Here is a 22771-nt window from a genome sequence, read left to right as displayed (position 1 = left end):
TTTGAATCCTGGAAGTCCGTGGCCAGCTCCCTGCTTCTTGGCCAGTCCTGAGGTCTGGACATCCACCTTGCTCTCCCACGTCACCAGAGTCCATTGATAACGTAGTCACTGCTTAGCCCCCTTCTTGAATGGAGTTCACAGAAAGCGAGTCTGGCCCGCAGCCCCCCTGTGCGAATTTATATTGATGATATTTCTTCGTTTCTCTGTGAAGGTGTTGGAGGAGGAACTGCACGTTAGTCTTGCAGTTCAGGTACCAACTGAGCAGGGATTCCTCCCGGCCTCCCGTTGAGAGGGAAGGGCAGCTTCCTAAGCCTGGGTACCCGGCCGTGTCCTTAAGTGCACAGTACACTTACAGGATGTTCCAAGCACACACCGGCCTGGGCCTCTCTCTCTTTGCCCCTCTTTTACTGTTTTTGCCCTTCCTTCTTCCTCCTGACCCTTTTCCATGCTCCCTTTATCCACACCAGAGCCTGGATGTGACCCATAAGGATGATGCATTCAGACTCTGGGCTTTTCCCCCTGGTTGCCTTCCAGGAACACTGGTGCGGTCGATGGTCAGAAATCATGAGAAGCAGCTGGAGGCTTCGGCCAAGAAGCCTGCTGGAGAGGTCAGTCTGTTCTCTAAGCCCAATGCCGGGCCACAGAGGGCTGCTGTGCCAGGAGGGAAGCCCCAGGTAGGCTGTAGGACCTTGGAGGCTGCCCTGCAATTCCCTACAGAGCCAGCTCTGAGTTTGGGGGCCTGGGGTGGGGGCTGAGGGAGGGTCCAGCGAGCGTCAGCCTGGGCCCTAGTGCGACCCTGCGGGTGACCTCACTGCCCCCTCTGCCCTTGCACGGGTAGAGGGCTGGCCACTTTCCAATGCTTGTTGTTTCATTATACGATCAACCGCTCAGTGAGTTGTGTCTCCGGGCCACTCACGCTCCCACTTCCTGCCTCTGATAGAGCCCGGACCCAGCTCTGTGTCTGGCTTCCTGCAGTAGCTGCTGTCTTCCGGCTCCGCCTCATCCCACAGCCAACCCCTCCCCCTTCCGTCGTGCCCGGAGGACCCCAGCGCAAGGCTGTGTGCAGAGCAGATAGCTTCACAGGGTGGGGTGTTGGAGTAGCAACACACAGCACATCCGAGTAGGCCACAACACACAATGGGGATATTTAGACTAAATATTCAAGGCCATTCCTCATCACTAAGAATGTCTTGACGGCCTTGCCTCTCTCAGGCTCCAGCTGCCAGCAGATCTAGAACTCAGATGCTCAGCCTCCCAGACCATTCCCGTCAGGCCGTCCTCCTCGCTGCCCGCCCCCCCCATCAGGGAACAACTTCCATACTCCTGTTGCTGTCTTAGGCAGAAACATTTCGAGCTCTTGTTACTTTACACTCCTTTCTCAATCAAAAAGGTGCATCCTGGGGTGCTATTGCCCTAAAATTCAGAAAGAGTGGGCCATCACTTTTTGGTTCTCCCTAGCATACTCCCCCAACCCCAAATACCTACCTTGTACTACATAATATGTTTTGGTTTATTATGCAGCCCACGTGTGTTTGCGAGTAATGAGTCTAAATGATTTTAAAAGTATTCATCCCTTTTCCCATGTTGTGAAAGAACACCGACAGCCCTAAGCAGGTTGAGGTGCTGCTCGTCGCCCGGGCCCTGGTGGTTTCTGATTGGTTGGCCTTACGTTCCAGGCAAATGGCCTGGGCACTGAGAGCTCTGCGGGGGTGGGGGGGGCGGTGACCGTGGCTCTGGTTCCAGGACAGCCTGGGACCTTGGCCCACTCTGGGCTCCTCAGTTGGCCCCAGCCCAGACCCTTTCCAGGCCGAAAGATTCCTGGCACTTCGAGTTCCCCTCATTCTCCTATGGTCAGAGTGTTTCCCAGCCCCTAGACAAGAAGTCTGTGGCAGGTGGGGTGGATGTGTTAGCCCCTGGTGCATCAGCTCAGGAATTTGGAGAAGTTGAGGCTCTAGGCTTCCAGATCCATCACTGTGGGCAGTTAAAAATTCTGGACAAAGTTTAAATTACAACAAGAGCGACCTGGTCTGCTACAGGCCTCTCCAAGGAGCTTGCCTTGGTGTGGCCAGTGGAATTTCAGGGGTGTTTGCATTGCTGTGACCCCAGGTCTCTGAAGCAGGTTCTCAGGGAAATGAGAAGGCAGGAGGAGAAGCATCCCCCTCCTGCTTTCTTCCAAATCTGCATTTTGTCCCCATGTCTGTCCTGCACGTCCATCCTCCCTTGTCAGATGCATTTTCTTCTCCCCCTCCCCTCCCTGCAGCTTTCTGAAGATGAGAGTGACTTGGAGATCTCTTCCTTGGAAGATCTCCCCCAGGACTTGAACCAGAGAGAGAAACCAAAGCCCTTGCCTCGCTCGAAGCTCCCAGAGAAGATTGGTGCCAGCTCTTGGAGCCCTGGTCAGCCCCGGGTCCCTGGCTGGTGATCCCACCCCAGAGCCTGGCGGCCAGAGGACCAGCCTTGTCGCCCAGCTGGGTGGGGCTGGCTCACGGTCCATCCCAACAGATGGGGCTGCCGGGCCTCTTGTCTTCACCAGTAACCGAGAGGTCTTCTCCCCTGGAGAGAAGCAGAGCAGAAGATGGATATGACCTCTCCCGCCCGCTGTGAGGGGCCCTGGCAGTGCCCCTGGGTCCCAGGGCTTGAGAAGGGGTTGTAACAGGACCTCAGAGCAGCACCCTTCCTCCACCTCCACGTTCACTCCAGACTGAAAGGAAACACCTGGTCTCTAGTCCGGAGCGTTTTGTAAACCTGCAGGAACACTGTAGAGATGGGTCTTTTATGGGGTCCTTTTGGGGACTTATGCCTGAGTCAGTCATCCACTGACTGACCCAAAGCCATTTACTGAGGTCTCCAGCCTCTCACTGCTGAGTTGGGGTAGAGGCAGAGATGGGGGGTGAAAAGGACAGGGTCATAATCTGTTGACAGAGATTAGGATGCTATGGGAGCGCAGACAGAGCCCCCAGTGCAGCCTGGGGTGACCTTGGAGAGCTTCCCAGAGCTGATGTCTGGCAGGGCCTGCTCGTGGGTGGGAGGGAAGGAGGGCCTCATATCCCCAAAGGACCACAAATTAAATTTTTGATATTTCTAAAATTAAGTTATGTATATAACTACTGTATTTTTTTTAATTTGAAAAGCATTAATTTATTATTTGTAAACCTTTAAATACAGCACAATGTTTCTCACTCTCTGGTATTTCTTCCTTTTTTTGGCGCTTTAGCAGGGGCTGGGTGGGGGCTGGAGCCATGTGTACCCCAACTGTGTCAATTTAGGGCCTTTGGGGTGCAGTTGCCAAGATGGAGATAGGATTGCAGTCGGTTTGCTGGGGAGTCACACCGGCGGAGGAAGCCGGATCGGGCAGGGAAAGCGCTCACGTGCAATGCAGGTCTGACCCCTGTGGGAGAAGGGAGAGCGGGAAGCAGGAGTGGGCAGGGGGAGCCCCAGACCGCCTTGCGGCTGACATCTCCACCAACCTGTGGGAGCTCCAGAGCAGGCACTGCCCACCAGGGAGTCCCCACTGGGCAGGAATGGCCAGGACCTCATACCCCCAGCCTGCTTGGCCATTGGCTGGAGTGCCCAGGAGCGTGAGACCTAGTTGAACAGCCATTGTTTTCCCTAAAGGGAAAGCCAGCCGTGCACCTCCAGGCCTCACGAGTAGAGGGAATAGCGTGATGAACCCACGTTCCCAACACCCAACTTCAACCGTTATCAACTCAGCTCGCGGCCAATCTTGCCTCACCTATCCCTCCCCACTACCTCGGGTCTGTCCCTCTCCCCAGCCCTCCATCCAGGCTTCTTTTGACCTCTGGGTGGTCCTGATACCTGGGCTAAGCCCTGAAGTTCTAGCAGGAGGAACCAGGGGAAGTGAGGAGGAAAGGCACTGCAGAGGGCAAAGGGGATCTGGGGCAAAGGAGGCTTGGGGGTATCATGGTACAAGGCTGTTCAGTGAGGCCAGAGCCCAGCTTATGAAGAGCCTTGCGTGGGACTCGGGCCAGCCCACCCCTTAGCTCCTGGGGAGTAAGTTCCCTTTGTGGATCTCATACCTTTGAACAGCTGAGAAGGTGTACAACCAGGATCTCAGTGGCATGTGAGGAGGGGAAGGGACAGTGAGTGGGGAGTGGTGGGGGCAGTTCATCCCTCTCTCAGGGTTCTGCCGACAAAGTTATGCTTTCTTATTCACAGGCTTTGGGCAAGGAAGGTGTAAAAAGGTGCTTGGGGGGTCCCTTGCCACATGCTGGTTTCCCGTAGCTCTGAGTGCACTACCGATGCCGGTTCCCCACATCACAATGCGCTCTGGGACCTCTGCTTTTCGGCCTCAGGGTTGTCTCTGGTGGGAGGTTGCACAGGCTACTTGCAGGTACAGCCTGCAAATGCTGGAGAGCTGTCTACCAGGGCAGCCCACACCCAAGCTGGAGTGGGAGTTGGTGAGTAATTGCTCCAGCCTTCCCATGCTTTGGTGGGACAGTTCTGAGGTTAATTCTGCAGTTTCTCAAAGTCCCCAGGGGGAGTGAATCCCAGTCTCCTGCGACAGTTACAATTTATTAACACACCCTTTATTGGCCTTTCTCCCTCTGGTTTCATTTTTCTCACCCTCTTGCTTCTGCTGCTTGGGAGCACCTCTGAAATAAATAAAACCTGTACCCAAGTCCTTGCCTCAGGCTCCACTTTCAGGGGGGACCCAAGTGAAATAGATGTGAGTGCCCATGTGTTTTGCGTGTGCTTACACATGCTAGTGATAATCACCTGTAAAGAATGACTCTGTTCCTGAATGCGCATTATTAAGTTCTATGTCCCCAAATGTGTTTATCTACTCTGGAGACTCACGTATTAGTTTTGCATTTCTATGCTGTTTACCCCTCCCTACTTTCAAATACATTAAAATTTTGGGGAGGCAAGATTTATAAGAACTTTGGAACATATGTGTATTAGTCAGGGTTCTCCAGAGAAACAGATGCAATAGGATATAGATATAGGTTCAGATATAGATATAGATATATGAAGAGGAAATTTATTATAGGAATTGGTTCATGCAGTTATAGAGGCCGAGAAGTCCCATGATCTGGTGTCTGCAGGCTGGAGAACCAGGAAAGCTTCTCAGTCCTGGAGTGTGAAGGCCTGAGAACCAGGAGTTGCAAGTCTCAAGGGCAGGAGGAGATGGACGTCCCAGCTCAAGAAGAGAGAGCTAAATCGTCCTTTATCCTTCCTCTGCCTTTTCATTCTATTTGGGCTCTCAGTGGATTGGATGATGCCCAGCCAGGCTGGTGAGTGTGGATTTTCTTTGCTCAGTCTACTGATTCAAATGCTAATCTCTTCCGGAAGCACCCTGAGAGACACACCCAAAAATAAAGTTTTCCCAGCTAACTGGGCATCCATTAGCCTAGTCAAGTTGACCCTGACATAAAATTAACCATCACAATATGTAACATAGTAAATTATTTGAAAATTATCCAAGCAGTAAGATTGATGTAGAAAAATTAGAGAACACAGATAATCAAAAAGAAAAATAAATTTGAATAACCCCCAAATCCAGAGTCAACTACTAGGTATGCATGCACTGATTAAAAACATACATATGTCTCCTTCCTAGAGTTCAACTATATTTATTCTTCTCTAACTTGATTTTCCTTCTTGAAAATAGATTATAAATGTCCTTACATCAATACGCATGTATCAACATAATTATATTTAATGGCCACATAGTATCACAAGGTAAAGATTACAAAAATTTATTTAGCCAGGCATTTCTACTTTGGGCCTTTGATAAATCATGGAATGATAAACAAATGTGTATATACATCTTTGTGAGCTTAATAAAGATTTCCTTAGGATAAGGACTTAGAAGTGAGGTTGCTGGACCAACATCGTAATGAAAGCCAGCACTATATGCCAGACACTGGTCCAAGTTTCTTACGAATATTCACTGACTGAGGACTTGCCTGGCAGTCCAGTGGTTGAGACTCTGAGCTTCCACTGTAGGGGGCACAGGTTCCATCCCCGGTCGGGGAACTAAGATCCTGCATGCCGTGTGGTGCGGCCACAAAAAAAAAAAAAAAAAAAATAATTCACTGATTGAACCTGACAGTAACTCTTTGAGGAGGTGCTACTATTACAGTCATTTTAGGACTAGGAGGTGAGACACAGAGCAGTTAAACTTGCTTTGAATCCTGTCTCCAGTAAACGGTATGACTGGGATCTGACCTGGCTCCTCACCATGTATTCCTTTTTCATATATATTTTTTCTTTTCTATTTCTCTTCTCCTCTTTTAATCTTTTTAAGTTTTTTGTTTTACATTAATTAATTAATTAATTTTTGGCTGCGTTGGGTCTTCGTTGCTGCTCTTGGGCTTTCTCTAGTTGTGGCGAGCGGGGGCTACTCTTCGTTGCGGAGCACGGGCTTCTCATTGCGGTGGCTTCTGTTGTTGCAGAGCACGGGCTCTAGGCACGAGGGCTTCAGTAGTGGTGGTGCATGGGCTCAGTAGTTGTGGCTCGTGGGCTCTAGAGCGCAGGCTCAGTAGTTGTGGCACACGGGCTTAGTTGCTCCACAGCATGTGGGGTCTTCCCGGACCAGGGATGGAACCTGTGTCCCCTGCATTGGCAGGTGGATTCTTAACCACTGCACCACCAGGGAAGTCCCTCACCATGTATTTAGCGGGATTTTCATTACATAAACACTCTCCAGAAAACCTGAGCCATAGAGTCTAGTGTTTGGGGGGCTCCTTTTCACATTCCCTTGCCACCAGGGGATATCATTCACCTCTAAATGTTTGGACAATGTGATAGATGAAAAACGAAACCTCACCTTTTAAAAAATTTACATTTTTTAGTTTTCTTCTAAGAAAGGATTTCTTTTTTCATTTTCCTATCAATTATTTCTATTTCTTCTTTTATAAATTGCCCAATTATGTTCTTAGTGCTTTTCTTGGGTCAGTTGATGTAATTAACTTTTCCTTGTTGTTTTTTCTTTATCTTTAAAAAAAATTTTTATTTATTTATTTATTTGTTTGTTTGTTTATTTTGGCTGCGCTGGGTCTTTGTTGCGGCACACGGGCCCTTTTTAGTTGTGGCATGCAGTCTTCTTAGTTGCGGCATGCGAACTCTTAGTTGTGGCATGCATGTGGGATCTAGTTCCCCGACCAGGGATCAAACCCAGGTCCCCTGCATTGAGAGTGTGGAGTCTTACCCACTGGACTACCAGGAAAGTCCCTCTTTATCTTTTTATTGTGGAAAATTTCAAGCATATATAAAAATAGAGAGAATGTATAATGGCCTTGATGTCCTCACGGCTCAGCTTTAACAATTATCAACACGTGAAGACTAATTTCCTGCAAACCTCTTGTCAACCTCCTCCTGAATAATCATATTATTCTATCTACAAATATTTCCATATGTATCTCTAAAGTATACTTCCTTTTCAAAATAACCACTTTACCACCACCACTAAAACAAAACTCAGTAATATCTTCTGAACGTCATCCAGTGTCTGTTGTGTTCACATGTCCTCTCTTTTCCTATACATGTTTATGTCTCTTTTAATCCATAGATTTCATTTCCACTTTCCCCTTCCTTCCTTCCCTCCCTCCCTCCTTTTCTCCCTCACAATCCTTATTATTTTTTTTTGTTGCTAAAGAAATTTGGTTATTTGCCTTGGAGAATTCCCCTGGTCTCGATTTTGCTGACTACATCACTGTGATGGTGTTTAATGCATTCCTCTTTCCCCTGAACTATCTGTAAATTGTAGTTAGATCTAAATACTTGATCGGGTTCAACTTTTTTGATTTTTCAATTCTTTTTAGACAAAACACTTCGTAGGTGGCACTGTGCACTTCCAGCAACAGGCACATAACATCTGGTTCCCTCTTTTTATGGTGTTGATGATGGCATTGATGATATATTGAGGACCATTACCTAAACCCATCTATTGATGAGGGATTTCCAAGATTATGATAGTCTATCATTCCTTTGGCATTTACTAGCTGGGAAGCTTCTGTAAGGAGAAATTCCCCAAATAGAACTGTCTGGTTGCCTTAAGATACAGTTTATATAGATAAGGAAGCTAAGGGTTTGATTCTTTCTCCTTTCAAAATAATGAGATGGTTTCCTTCTATACTCCATGGGAACCATATGAACTCATACATTTAAATATATTTGATCTGTTGAAATTGATGTGGTTGTTATCCTTATTGATGCTGAGCTCGTCGTCTTTGGCCAATGGGTGCTTCTTCCTGTTCGTTCCTGGGTCCCTTTGAATGTCCTTAGCAGTCTGATAGCTTCCTTGCTATCTGTTATGAAAGAAGATCCAGGCTCATAGCATACATTTCCTGCATCAGACCTGAAATTAGTAATTTCTCTGGGGAAATCCTGGTTTCTTTTAGAGGAAGATGATATTTACAGACACCATCTGGGTGCGGTGGGGTCCTGATTACCACTGGTCTTGTCATTACTTCTAAGCCCTTTCAGTGAGCAAAGACAGGAAATACAAGTAAGAAAATGTATTATAAGTTCCTACTGATATTTCCCATTCAAATTCAGGACTACAGGATTTTTACTTTATTTCATTGATCTAATATCTATTTGTATCTCTTTTCTTCCACTCCAAGAGTCTTGGCTCTTAACAGCACAATCGCAGTCTTAGAATAGCAACACCAACTTTATTGTCCACAATATGAATATTAAAAACAGTTTAAAATTTATTACTGTTATATTTTGGAGTTTTGGGGTCCTGAGGTTGTATCCCACTAGGGATGCCCAGTCAAATTACTATGTTTTAAAATCACTTCCAATAGTTTCTCTCTGTGGTTATGCTACTGAATGGCTGTATAATTTGGTTTGCTTCTTCGTTTTACTTTTGATTTTTAGAGATAGCATTTTTATTATTTAATTTGCTTCATATTGCTTTTATATATACATATTGCTAATATATAAAATGTAAATATATTAAAATTATATATATTATATATTATTATATAAATAAGACTTTATATATATTGAAAATATTAATTCATTGTCATACTGCTATTTTTTGTCTTTAATTTTGTTTATAGGTTCCTTCCCACAGAGAGATTTTTAAGTTTTTATATGTCTAACTGATGTTTTCCTTTATAATGTCTGCCTTTGGTGGTTGTCAGCATTAGAAAGGCTTTTTTCATTCCAATATTCATACATTTTCATCTATATTTTCTTTTACTTCTATTAAAAAATTTAAAGTTTGAATACTTAATATACCTAGACTTTGTGGGGGGAGGGTGTTAGCTGTGAGTTAGGGATGGTACTTATTTTTTTCCAAACAGTTAGCCAGTGGTCTCACCATCATTATTTGACAATTTATCCTTTCTTCACTTTTAAAAATATCCCCTTTATCAAATGTAAATTATTGTATGTGCTTGGATCTGTTTCTGGACTTTTTATTTATTCCATTAATCTGACGGTTCTGGCACTGGAATTGCACAGTTCTTAATCATTAAAATTTATCATCCAGCAGGATGCAAATACCCTAATTATTTTTATCTCTCAGAATTTTATTATTAGTTATTTTTCAAAGTTGAAATTATATCAGATTCTTATGAAGGCATCCGGATCCCCATCTATGAATGAACAAATAAATATGGATGGCTCCCACGTGCACCTTCATGAACACTAATTACAACTCTTATTTGAAGTTGGGTCTTGTCAAAGCTCTAACTTGGTCCTTAATTGGGGGTCTTTTGAATACTTCTAAGTACAGCGTCCCGTTTCTCACAAATCCTCCTGGATCTCACAATTCTTTCTGGATTCCCATCAGGCTGGTTCTTTGTAGGGTGGGAACGTAATCCCTGGTAGTGTGGGGTGGCAGTGTGCTGTAGGCTCAGTTAACAAAATGTTTTTCAGGTGATTCGAGGTTAACAGCTTTTATTTTGCCGATAAGAACATAACAGAAAGAAAGTATGCAACAGTTAACACACTAGCACCTTTATTTTATAAAAGATTTTTAATACCAGATGAATAAGATTGAGTTAATCTTAGACTAGAAGACCTAACTTCCCAAGAATAGGCCCCTCACAATGACACGCACCCCTCATTTTCTTCATTCACTTCAAAACGAGGTGGACAAATGAAGACCTGATTATGGACCAGCTCTGGTCCCTAGCCTGGCACTCGGGAACCACAGTTTGTATCTGTGGACCATATATTACATGATTACATGATTCAATAGGAAAAAAGAAAATGTAATGAGTTGTATCTTCTGAGATAACTTCAATAATGAGCTTAACTTATGCATGGAAGGATGACAATGATTGGAAGTTTATAATAGGTTGATGGCTACAACCTGAAAAAGGTTTTTACCACCTAAAAATCCGAACCCACAATTTAGGAAGTAGAAGATACTTTGATCTCATGGCTGGAATCTGATAGTGTTGTGAAACTGAGATACACATAAGACCATTTTCAATTTTGGAAAATCTCAAGTGAAATGACACATTATAATAAGTTGATTTACACACTGTTATCAATTCTAAGTTTATAGGGAATTGAAGTAAAGCAAACTCTAAAGTCAACAAAACCTCAGCTGTGATTCTGCACTTTTTTCTCTTCCTTGTGTGTGTCCCCTGCCAGTTTCTGAGGGGAGCTACTGAGATCCTCCAAGTCCCCTCTAAGAGGAAGGGATGTGGAAAGAATCATTCATACCTGCATGGCCTATTCTATGTCTGTTCTCATGCCTGTCTCATTTACATACCTGTCTCCCTGGAGGTAACGGTGCAGGTTCCATGTTAGAATAATAGACAGAAGAAGACAGAGCTGCCAGGCACTAACATTTGCTAAGTTCTTTAGGGAGGAGGACATGTCGCTGATCCTTGTATCACTTGTTTCTACAGAGAGCAGACACTCCCCATCTGATAAGCCGAACTGGGCCAATTCTAAGTCAGTTATTGTGCCAGGAGTGTCTTCATAGCATATGAAGACACACCTGATGACAAGACAAGAGAGAAGAACCAACATAAGCAAGGAAAGAAACATATTCCCAAGGGATAGAGAGGACTCAGGATAAAGGTCTGAGGGGGGTGAATGGGAGGACCTGAACCGGGATGAGGTAATGAGCTCATAGCTGATAGCTGATCAGTGTTAGGCTCTTGTAGAAATGGAGATGTGTTCCATACTCAACAGAGCCCATCAGCATCATGGATCAAATAAATGGATGGTCTGAAGGAGTAGAGAGCTGCCCTCTGCTTACTGATGCCATGATTTGACCACAGTCAGAGATCTTACAGAGGAGAACTTGGGCCCAATAGCTGATCACTAAGGGTCCATTGAGCCCCAAGATTCTAGAGCCTTTTCTTTGCCTTGGTTCAGCACAATAGTCATTCAGAGAAAGTGCTTTGAATTCCTGACCAGAAGTGGTATGTTGGCTTAGAAGCTGCTACTGCTTGTTTTATTTTGCGCAGGATCAGCCCACGGGTGCCTACCGCACAGTGGCACTGTGGGCCAGAGTGGATGGCTCATGAGGACTTTTCAATGACATGTGGACCTTTCCACAAGAGAGAACCAGGTCGTTGGAAACGCCTCATAGATTAACTGTGTGGTTTCCTTTACTCATTGAACTACCTGTTAGATCTGTGGGAAAGAACTACAAGACAGAGCTGCCAAGTAAACTATGAAAAACCTAACAAACTTTTTATCTTAGGTATTGGCATATCCCAATGATCTGTACTGTTCTAGGGTGTGATGGCTTAGGAGTGAATATGATTTGCACCTAATACATTTTTAGAGGGTGTCAAATTCAGACCCAGGCAGATCCATCGCCTGACCCTAAACATGGTCCTAAAGTAAATCGCTTGAGGAAATTGGATCCCAAAGATTACAGGGCTGACTCACACGATAACTTCTTTTTGAAAGGGCTACTTTATCTTGAAGATTATGAGTTTGGAGGAAGTAAGGTGATTGGCAGTGGAAAGAATCAGAACATGTGAAATTCCTTAAAAATTTGTTGACTTGAATAACTTTGTGTTACACATAATTAAAAAAAACCCTTTACACTTAAAAAAAAAAAAAAAAGAAGAGAGAGAACCAGGGCTCTTCCAGCCTGCACCAGCACTCAGGACAGGTGGGCAGGACTTGGCAAATTGTCTTATTCAGCCAGGCAACTCTCCTATCATTAAAAAAACAAAAATCAAGAACCTTTGAAGATAGGTATAGAGCAGGGACTTGTCCTGCTTTCCTGCTTACCCTTGTGTTGCCAAGGCCTAGCAGAGAGTCTTGCACCAAAAAGGCAATCAACAAATACCGATGGGTTTCCACAACCTGTGTTCTCAAGGAGACTCACTGTCAGGAAGTTTCCCCATCCTGGAAGTATCCAACACACAGGGCAATCCCACACGGAAAAGTCCTTATGACCTTTTTGCTTCCTCAGTTGCTGTACTGTCTCTCATTTTGTTTATAGATACATACTGATTTGCCTATACCTGCTGCATCCCAGGCCTCATTCCATCAGTCTGTTAGATATACCCAGTCATAACTGAATCTCAGCCTCAGCTGACATGCCTTTGAGTTGCCCTTGAACTGTCTGTCCCCTACTCTTCAATATTCCATCACATATGCATACCGCCATCACCACCACCTCTTCCATCATCACCACCACCACCACCACCACCACCACCACCATCACCATCACCACCACCGCCACCACCATCACCACTGCCAACTCTTCCATCACCACCACCATCACCACCATCACCACCACCTCCTCCACCATAACGACCTCCTCCTCTACCTCTGCCTCCTCCACAACCACCACCATCACCACCACCACCACCACCACCATCACCACCACCATCACCATCACCACCACCACCACCGCCATCACCATTACCACCACCACCACCACCTCTACCATCACTACCACCACCACCACCATCACCACCACCATCTCCACCATCACGACCTCCTCCTCTACCTCTGCCTCCTCCACAACCACCACCAAACCATCACCACCACCACCACCATCACCACCACCATCTCCACCATCACCACCACCACCACGGCCACCACCACCGCCACCACCATTGCCACCGCCACCGCCACCACCACCACCACCAGCACCACCGCCACCGCCATCACCACCACCACTGCCATCACCGCCACCATCTCCTCCACCATCACCATCACCACCACCACCACCACCACCACCACCATCTCCTCCACCATCACCATCACCACCACCACCGCTATCACCACCACCATCACCATCACCACCACCTCCTCCATCATCACGACCACCACCACCACCATCACCACCACCACCACCATCACCACCACCACCATGATCACTACCACCTCTTCAACCATCACCACCACCACTATCATCACCACCACCGTCACCACCATCACCACCTCCACAACCACCACCATTGTATATTTATCCATGTAATTCTGGGGATTGTCACTCATTTGTGAACACAGCTTCTATTGTAGACAGAGTGGAAAGAGCCTGAAGAAGGGAGCTAGGAGCACTGATTCAAATCCTGACAGCCACAGACCTGTTCTGTGACCTTGGGAAAGTCACGTAACATTTTGTTTTCTCCCCTGTGAAGTGAGAAGCTTGGCAGAGCCGATCTTCTAGACTTACAGTACTGTATAATCCCATGAATGCCTTAAGCTTTAGAAATTCACTTTTACCTTTAAAAAGGTTAGTCAATTTACTAATTATAACCTGAAAGTCCTTTTGATATTTAGAAAAGCCTCTTGCTTTCTCTTTGTTCTTTGAAGATTTAGAGCTGCCTCATTTCATAATGCCTGAAGCCTATATTTATAATCAGCACCTATTTCATGGTTCTGAGCCGTTTTTCACGTAATTGTCTTTTTTTTTTTTTTTGGCTTTGGAATTAGTTCTTTTGTGGTTAATGTATAGCAGAAACAAAATGACTTTTAAAAAAGCCCTTTGGGAAATATGGGGTTCACAGCTGTATTACTAGGGGCACACAGCACTGGAGAGAACTAGGTCTCAGAAGGGAAAGCAGCCCCATTCTGGGGAGAGAGAGAAAAGAGCAGCCGAGGCCAGAGGCTGGTGATGTGCCAGATATTTGCAGCGGTGTAGACGGTAGTTTGAAGGTGGCCTGGAGTAAGCCAGAAAATGGTAGTCTGGACTCCAGAGGGGAAGGGATGACTATATCCAGTGAGACCGGCAGGGGGCGGCAGATCACAGAGCACTGGGAGGGGGAGAGCTGAGGGTGGGTCAGGCGAAGGCTCTGCGTTTATGTGGGGCACTCCAGACACTCCAGGAAAGAACGGCCCTTGCCTGGGACCCACAGATGGGTAGATTTAGGTACATTTGGGTTTCACATGTAAATTCTCAGAGAGCTGAAGAGTTTAGGGAGGGTACTGCAGCAAAGAATGGGACTTCCTATTAGTCAAGGGCATAGGGGTTTGGAGCATCAATATTTGGAGTGTGGCTGTGTGTAAATGATCACATGATTTCTGCTCAACAGCTGCTGCAGGCTAGGTGGCAAATATACTTGTTTTTTTTTTTTTTTTTTACAAATTTATTTTATTTATTTATTTTTGGCTGTGTTGGGTCTTCGTTGCCTCTTGCAGGCTTTCTTTAGTTGCGGCGAGCAGGGGCTACTCTTCGTTGCGGTGCACAGGCTTCTCATGGCAGTGGCTTCTCTTGTTGTGGAGCACGGGCTCTAGGCATGCGGGCTTCAGTAGTTGTGGCTCACGGGCTCTAGAGCGCAGGCTCAGTAGTTGTGGTGCATGGGCTTAGTTGCTCCGCGGCATGTGGGATCTTCCCGGACCAGGGCTCAAACCCGTGTCCCCTGCATTGGCAGGCGGATTGTTAACCACTGCACCACCAAGGAAACCCTATACTTGGTTTTAATGCTCCCTGAATGTTTATATATTTCTCGTTCTAGATGTGGATTCAGGCATTCTCAATACATTCTTTAGTCACATAGGTGATTGAGAGTTTCCCTGTAGAAGGGGTTTAAAGGTGACGATCTGATTTGGGGGGCCCAAGGCATTAGAGTCGGTGAAAATGGAAAATAAAAAGATTTCATTCTCATTCTTAAATGATAGAATACTTAGGTATAGAGAAGTAGGATAATTGTTTTCCATCACTACATTAAAAGATGTGATTCCACTGTGTTTTAGAAAATCTATTATCACTCCAAATGCCATTGCTTTGTAGTCAATCTGTCTTTTTTCTTGATTTAAGTTTAAGATGTTCTCTTTATTTCTGCAATTCTACATTTTCATCACTGTGTTTGTAAGTTTGGATTCATTTGTTTTTTTCTATCTTTATTAAGATACAGTATGATTTTACGTCGGAGGATTTATATCTCTAAAAAACTTTAAAAATTACAGTATTCTAAACATAAAGATAATTAACTGGACTTTATAGAAACTGATCTAGGATTTTTTTTCTACATATGGTTGGCTAGTTCCTTCCACAAACAAATAATAGCAGCTGACACTGATGGAACACTTACTGCACAATAAGTACCTTGATGAGAGTTGCTGTTATTCCCCCATTTTACAAAATGGAGTAGTGAGGCTCAGATAGGTTCAAGGTCACATAACTATACATGGTAGAGGGAGAGTTTGAACGTCGGGCAATTTGCTTTAGCAACTACTGTTCTTGCTATACTTCCTCTTGACATTAGCCTCAAGTTTTCAAACCTTTAGTGTGCTTAATTTTCTTTTTTAAAATTTATTTTTATTCCATTTGGGGAGGCTCTTAGGGGACTAATAAATATGAGTTGAAGGGGACAAAAGTCTCCACTCATGACCAGGTTCTCCTGTCCTCAGGTTTGAATGCGCTTTCCCAAGCATGTTTCTGCCCAGCTCTTTCCCACAAACCTTCCTCCTCTACCTTAGAAAGATGCACTCCTGCCCAGGGAACCTCTAGGGTGTACAGGGCCCTGAGCAAATATTTTTCATAAAGCTGTCTATGAAAACTGTTTGATTAAGACAAAGAAATTGCAGTTAATTTAAATTTTAAATTAATTTTAAAGAATTTAAAATCCACGGGCATGGGCTCGTGTGACATAGTGATTTATTGCTGGCAATATAGAAAAATAGGTGGAGAAGAGGTACTTACGGATTTGTTTATTGTCCAGTTGCTGCATGTGAAGACTCTCTAGTGTTCTGGCACCATCTCATCCCGTTCAGGTCCAGGAAACATTCTTCATGTTCTTTATTGTCAAATGCACCATTCCTGGCTAATTTCATACTGCTCATTATGAGGAAAAGGTAGCAATGCTGTTATTGCTCCCATTGCTGTGGCTGTTTGTATTGAAACAATATAGATCTGCTCATTCCCGCAGTTCCCTGATATCAGCTATTTAGTGATGGTGATACCACTGCTTATGATGCTGCCTCTGCATCAGGCCACCTGTGAATACTGGCTTCCAATGACTCTCTCAAATGTTGCCTGCTTCGTGGTTGAGGAGCACAAAAACAGATCTTACCCGGAGTATACAGGAAAATGAGAATGATACATCTCTGGTCTTGTTACCTTTACCATTTGGAATTTTTTAACCTGAAGGTAGACCACATCTTCTTTTTCTTAAAAAAATAATTAATTTATTTTTGGCTGCGTTGGGTCTTTGTTGCTGAGCGCGGGCTTTCTCTAGTTACGGCGAGCGGGGGCTACTCTTTGTTGCGGTGTGCGGGCTTCTCATTGCGGTGGCTTCTCTTGTTGTGGAGCACGGGCTCTAGGCACGTGTGCTTCAGTAGTTGTGGCACACAGGCTCAGTAGTTGTGGCGCATGGGCTTCATTGCTCTGCGGCATGTGGGATCTTCCTGGACCAGGGCTCGAACCCGTGTCCCCTGCATTGGCAAGCGGGTTCTTAACCACTGGGCCACCAAGGAAGTCCCTAGACCACATCTTCTGACCACGTCTTCTCTTGAAATTTTTACGCTTTAATCCCTGCCTTCATAGGATGTGATCTCTTTCAACGTAGACACACCTTTGCCTGCAGGGAGGATGGACGAGGGGCCTGTGAGGGGAGTGAGAAAAGCGAGGCACATACCTTGTATGAGGCATGTCCTTCTGTCCTCTACCGTGGGGGAAGACTGAGCAGGAGAGCCCAGTGTCGCCACATGGATTAGGAGCAAGCGAGGACATCAATTAAAGCGCCCCCTGGTGTTGCAGAGCGGCAATCTCAAGAGGCCTCAGGGGATGTAGGTGAGACCATCCCCAGAGGACCTCTGGGCGTGTGGCATGGAGCCTGTGAGGGCTTGGGAGACCTCCCTGGGCGCCAGCAGCTGGGGACACATAGGATAAGTGACACCTGCTGCTGTCCGATGTTGTAGATCTGAGGCGGCACTGAGCATAGAACGTGGGGGAAGGGGGAGGGTTGACACACGGGCCCTGAACTTATTTTGTGGAATATGTGAGTGTCACCCCAACTCAGCATGTTAAGACCATTTTAGGGGCCCAATCTTGCATGATCTCACAGAGAAATACTGTACTAAGTAGGAAGGGTGAGCTGCTGGCCTGGCTGCTGTCCGGAAACTGGGGACATGTAGGCACATGTTCCAGAGCTCCTTTGGGCATCCGACCAACCCCACATCCAGGGTAGAGAGTCAGCACTGAGAAGGGGAGAAACAGGGATGGAGTTCTCTGTGTCCTGGTCTGGGCCTGAGGCGTCTTCTCAGACGGCACTGCTGGCCCCAGCCGGTTCCAGGCCCTGAGGGGTGCTTAGAAAATGTCCAGGAAGGCACTTGAAGGAGCAGGGCCCCATGAGGCCTGGGCCGCTTGCCTGCTCAGGCCTAAGCCATGTATCGCTCCTGCGCACCTCTTCACGACGGTGACCACATCCACATTTGCGGCTGTAGCGTCAGCCCTAGGCCTCTGCACACTGGACACAGGAAGGAAGCTAGGTTGTGCTGATTTCTGGTTTGGTGGATGAGGATGGACCTCTAATTTAAATCTTCTATTTGGTATAATCACTTCTTTTACCGTTTGATCTGTACTGTTGTGAAAACAAGCAACTATTTTGTTCTTGACTTAACAGCCTGAACCCATAATGAGGAAAGGATGTTTCTTCCAGCTGCAGAGGTCTGCCCTGACCTTGGCCTCACAGGGCTCCATTACTGGATGGAGGAGCTTTTCTTTCTTGCTTCAACTGGCAATCTTCCATTAAATGTTTGTTCTTTGCTCACCTGAGGGAGGTCTCTTGCCTTGGATAAGCGCTTTCAAATCTGGATGTACCCTCTAGTGATTATGAATGTCTGTGTAATGATGTTTTGGGGGCTTTTGTGGTCATTATTGTTTTGTCTTTTGCCAGTTATTCCTGTGACAATGCATATATATATGTTTTATATATACATAGGTTTGGGTGTGTTTCATAGTACAGTAGGTGCTGGATTCCTAATTTAACAGAAGAGGAAATGAATGTTCTGAGTGACCTGACCAGACCAGAGTCCACAGCAAGGATCTATACCCTGGGATCCACACCCTGGAATCACATATTGGGACTGTCGACTGAAGAAAAGTGCAAACCTAAAAGCTGTGAGTTTTATGTTTTATTCGGGGACCTTACTGAGGACTAAAGCCTGGGAAGGCAGCCTCTCAGATAGCTCTGAGGAACGGTTCCAAAGAGGTAAGGGAGGAGCCAGGTTATATAGGAGTTTTTGCTGAAAAAATAAAGAAGCAAAGACAAACCAAACATGGGGTCGAACATGAAAAGATTACTGCTAATCACAAAAGACAGACAACACAAGTTAATGATTTTAGTGCTTTTTTATGTATGGGAAGATGCAAGAATCTGGGCTCATTGAAATTATTCCTTAGATTTGCCTCTTAACTATCTAGGGCCAGTATCCTGTTTTCCTTCATCCAGAATTCCCTTCATAGAGTACTGATGGGGGTGGCTGCAGTGGCTGATGACTTGATGGTGGGCAGCATTTGTTGTTTACTGGAATGACAGACAACATTTTTTTATAGGCACTGGGATAGCATCCTGAGATCCACACCCGGGATCACACTTTGGTAAGCCTGGCTGGCTTCTCATGCTTCTTAAGCCCACAAGCAAGTGGTGTTGCCACAAGGTTCTCCAAACCCCCGGAAAACTAAGGCACATCTTCCTGGGTTATCAATTTTATTTAAATATCTGAGGGGATAAAGGTTAAGCATTTTAACTGGCAAATAATTTTAACCCTTAAAACATTACAATAAATACAGATATATTACAGAGCAGAACGTGACGTGCACAAGAGTACCTATCTGGAGCTCTAATTGGGTCTGGGCCCTCCAGGCCTCCTGGACAAGTTTCCCAAAGCTGAACTTCTCTTGTTTTTTTTTTTTAATGTTTAAAAAAATATTTTTGAGGTATAATTCATATAACATAAACATCACAACTTTAAAGTGTACAAGTCAGTAGTTTTTAGTATATTCACAATGTTGCTCAGCATCTCCACTATTACCCTCTTTTTGAGGGGTTCTTTCATGAAACAGTTTGGGATGCCACCTGCCTGCCGCTCTTCCTCCAGAGAAGAATTCACAGCATCAGTGACAGGAGGTAGGGAAAAATTCTTATTTGTGAGGATGGCTTTTGGTGTCATGGGGATGCATTTCCAGTTCCTATCAAGTCCTTCCACCCAGTCAATCCTCTCTATTTGGGAGGCAGCCTGTTCCTTGACTATTCATGCTGTGCTGTGGATGGATTATCACTAGAAGAATCAAGGATGAAATCTTCCTGCCATAGAAATGACCAAATCACAAAGGACTAAACAGCTTAGAAACTGTGAAGACTCCTGAGAGAATAGTAGGGGCTGGACTTGCTTTAATCAGGTTTCAATGCAGAGACAGGTGTCCTGTCAATTCCCTCATTCAGGGACACATTTGTGGTGACATTAACAAAGTCAGCATTCCCTGGAGACCCACAAAAGCCTGATCCAATGTGAGTTTGTGTCTTTCTGTAAAGATTTGCGGTGAGACTCCAAGCAGTTTAGATAATGGCCTTCTTCTTACTGAAGATGCCCATGGCTATTCCATGGGGCCAGACCCTTGGTCATGTTGTTTTTCACTTTTCACGCAAATTCACAAGCAGGCTTGAACTATGGTGGGTTCTCTTGGCATTCCTGCCCAGTGTCTGCCCTGAATGAGGACTTGATTTTGCCTCTGATTTGGGATTTTCTCTTCTTACAGACTTTCTGGAGATTCTTGAGACAAACATATGCCTTCTCAAAGCCATATAGCAAAATCCTGTTAACTTAGGTCCTAGATTTCATACCCACTGCAAATTCTGAGAACTAGAGGTGTAGGAAAATGGCTCCTGCCTCTTTGAGAAATGGTAAATTGCATAGCTGTGAATAACAATAATTATTCTTTATAGGTTAGTACCATGTGTTAGATGCTTTACACGTATTATTTTTAATCCTCACAACAACCTTGCAAGGTAGGTGTTAGCCCGTGTTGACTGAGCTGCTGAGGCTGAGAGAAGTTAGTAACTGGCCTACTTTCGTACAGCTTGCTAGGAAATGCTCTGGCTCCAAATTTCCCAGGACCCCTCTTCCCCCTTTCCTTTAAGCCTTACTTCTCATTTGGTCCCTTGTCTTGGTGCATTGAAACACAATGGGCTTTGAGTCTGTTGACTGAAAAAAAGTGCACAACCTAAAAGTTGAGAATTATGTTTTATTCGGTAGCTTTACTGAGGACTTAAGCCCTGGAGACAGGCTCTCGGATAGCTCTGAGGGACAGATCTGAAGAGGTAAGGGAGGAGCCGGGATATACAGAAATTCAAACAAAAACCCAGGTAGACGAGCATCAAAAGATTACCACTAATTAAAGAAAACCAGACATCTTAGGTTAATGAATTTAGCACTTTTCTATGTATGGGAAGATGCAAGAATCTGGGCTCATTTAAATCATTCCTTTGATAGACACCTCAGCTATCTAGGGCCAGTAATCCTGTTTTTTCCATCCTGAATCCCCGTAGGGTGCACATTCGGGGACTGCAGTGGCTGATGGATTGGTCGTCCCAACATCCTTTGTTTACTGATATGGCAGGTGACATTTTTTGTCGACAAGTCAGACAGACATGATTCAAATGCCAGCTCCTCTAATCACTAGAAGAATGACTGGACCAGTCATGTTACCTCTCTGAGTCTCAGTTTCCTCAGCTCTAATTGTGATAATAATGCTTTGGGAGGTTGCTGGTTGCTATGGAAATGAAATGAGCTGAGGCACTTCCAAGTCCCTGGCATGGTATTGGCACATTACATAGCACAGCAGAATCTCAACAAGTGGCACTTTCTTTTCCTTCTTTATTCATCTTTGTGTCTGCCATGGCACCTGGTACAGAGTAGGTACTCAAGAAATATTTGAGGAAGTAAATTCAAAGGATTCTCCATGGCCTTGTTTCATAGGGAGGTTGTGAAGTTGGACCCTCTCCAAAAGCTTCCTGAAAGAACAAAAGCAGTTTTGAAGCATGTCAAAGCTACTCATGGTTAAAATCTTTAGGATGAAGCAGGAAGACAAGAAAAATCATAAAAATAACAATAATACTAAAATTCTGAAGTAAAATTCGCTAGGTTGGAGTGCTGTTGATCTTCAAGAAATAGCACGTTGAGGCGTGTCAAGTTGCGGATTGGCAAGGGACAATAAAAGTGATGAGAATGGCTCTTGGTCTTGGAGGATTGTTCAACAATGCCTGAATTGGTTGGAGACAGTGCACTTTTGTAAGTGTATCCTTGTTTAAGAGCATAAAGAATAAAATATAAGATTTTTGAATGCGTGATGTGGGGTGTTGGAGGGAGTGCACCTTCCCTGTTATGCAGGGAGCGGTTGGCTGAGGTCTCGGAAGGGATTCGGGAGGGTGAGAGTGTGACGTGGGACCTGCTTGTCCCCAGCCACTTGCATGACAGACACTGCTCACTGACCATGGCAGTCTCTCATGCCTGAGTCCTTCTCAGCACAGTCAGTTGGAATCAGTCTAGACTTTTAAGATCCAATGATTGTTGTCCCTGGCTCCAAAGAGGGAGATGTTTGTGCCCATTTGGTACAAAGATTCAAAGACCCCTCTTCCCTCCAAGGAAGCTTCATTCTAGTCTCCTGACACAGCTAGGTCATGGCACCAAAGCTACTAGAACCTCTCAGGATGGCATTAAGATTTTAGTGAAGTGCAGTAGTTCCCTGTTATCCATGGGGGATACATTCCAAGACCCCCAGTGGATGTCTTAACCCGCAGAGAGTACCTAACCCTATATATACTATATTTTTTCCTATACATACATACTTATGATAAAGTTTAATGTATAAATTAGATGCAGTAAGAGATTGTTGTTAAATAATAACTAATAACCAAATAGAACAATTATAACAGTATACTAATAAAAGTGGATTTATCATGCACTGTGGCAGTAACTTCTGCAGTTTAAGGTATGATAGCAAAACTAGCACAAATTTCTTTTTCCTTCTTCACAATTTCACAGATAGGAAAGTCATTCTAACCATAAGTCTAACCATAAATATGCAACTTCAGCATATTTTTTCTTTCCTTATGTCAAGAACTTTCACCTTTTCACTTAAAGGAAGCGCTTTAAGGCTTCTCCTTGGCATATCTGAGTTGCCTGCAACACTACTCTTCCCACTGGGGCCATTATGAAATAAAACGAGGGTTACTTGAACACAAACACTGTGATAACATGACAGTGGATCTGATAACCAAGATGGCTACTAAGTGACTAATAGGTGGCATATGCTGGACAAGAGGATGATTCACTTCCTGGATGAGACAGAGTAGGATGGAGTGGGGCGGAGTGGGATGGTATGAGATTTCATCACACTACACAGAATGGTGCC

At 45.0% G+C, this 22771-nt stretch overlaps 1 protein-coding gene and 1 pseudogene across 5 annotated transcripts in view; both read left to right on the top strand.

The window, feature by feature from the left end:
* The window catches only part of DZIP1L (DAZ interacting zinc finger protein 1 like), a 46255-nt gene extending 43094 nt beyond the window's left edge, over positions 1 to 3161 (top strand). For 4 of the 5 annotated variants that reach the window (XM_068545973.1, XM_068545972.1, XM_068545970.1 and 1 more), the window contains 2 exons: positions 535 to 674; positions 2261 to 3161. In XM_068545973.1, the coding sequence (XP_068402074.1) occupies positions 535 to 674; positions 2261 to 2422 (302 nt within the window). In that variant the 3' untranslated portion in view covers positions 2423 to 3161. The remainder of the gene's footprint in view (positions 1 to 534; positions 675 to 2260) is intronic. The other variant, XM_068545971.1, reaches the window with a different exon arrangement.
* An 8305-nt stretch (positions 3162 to 11466) lies between these two features.
* On the top strand, positions 11467 to 11606 carry LOC137766867 (small nucleolar RNA SNORA18; annotated as a pseudogene).
* The last annotated feature ends 11165 nt before the right edge of the window (positions 11607 to 22771 follow it).

This window comes from Eschrichtius robustus, chromosome 6 (assembly GCF_028021215.1).
Source record: "Eschrichtius robustus isolate mEscRob2 chromosome 6, mEscRob2.pri, whole genome shotgun sequence".
NCBI classification, from domain to species: Eukaryota; Metazoa; Chordata; class Mammalia; order Artiodactyla; family Eschrichtiidae; genus Eschrichtius; species Eschrichtius robustus.
The sequence above is the reverse complement of the archived record's forward strand: the minus strand, read 5'-3'. Positions and strand labels throughout refer to the sequence as shown.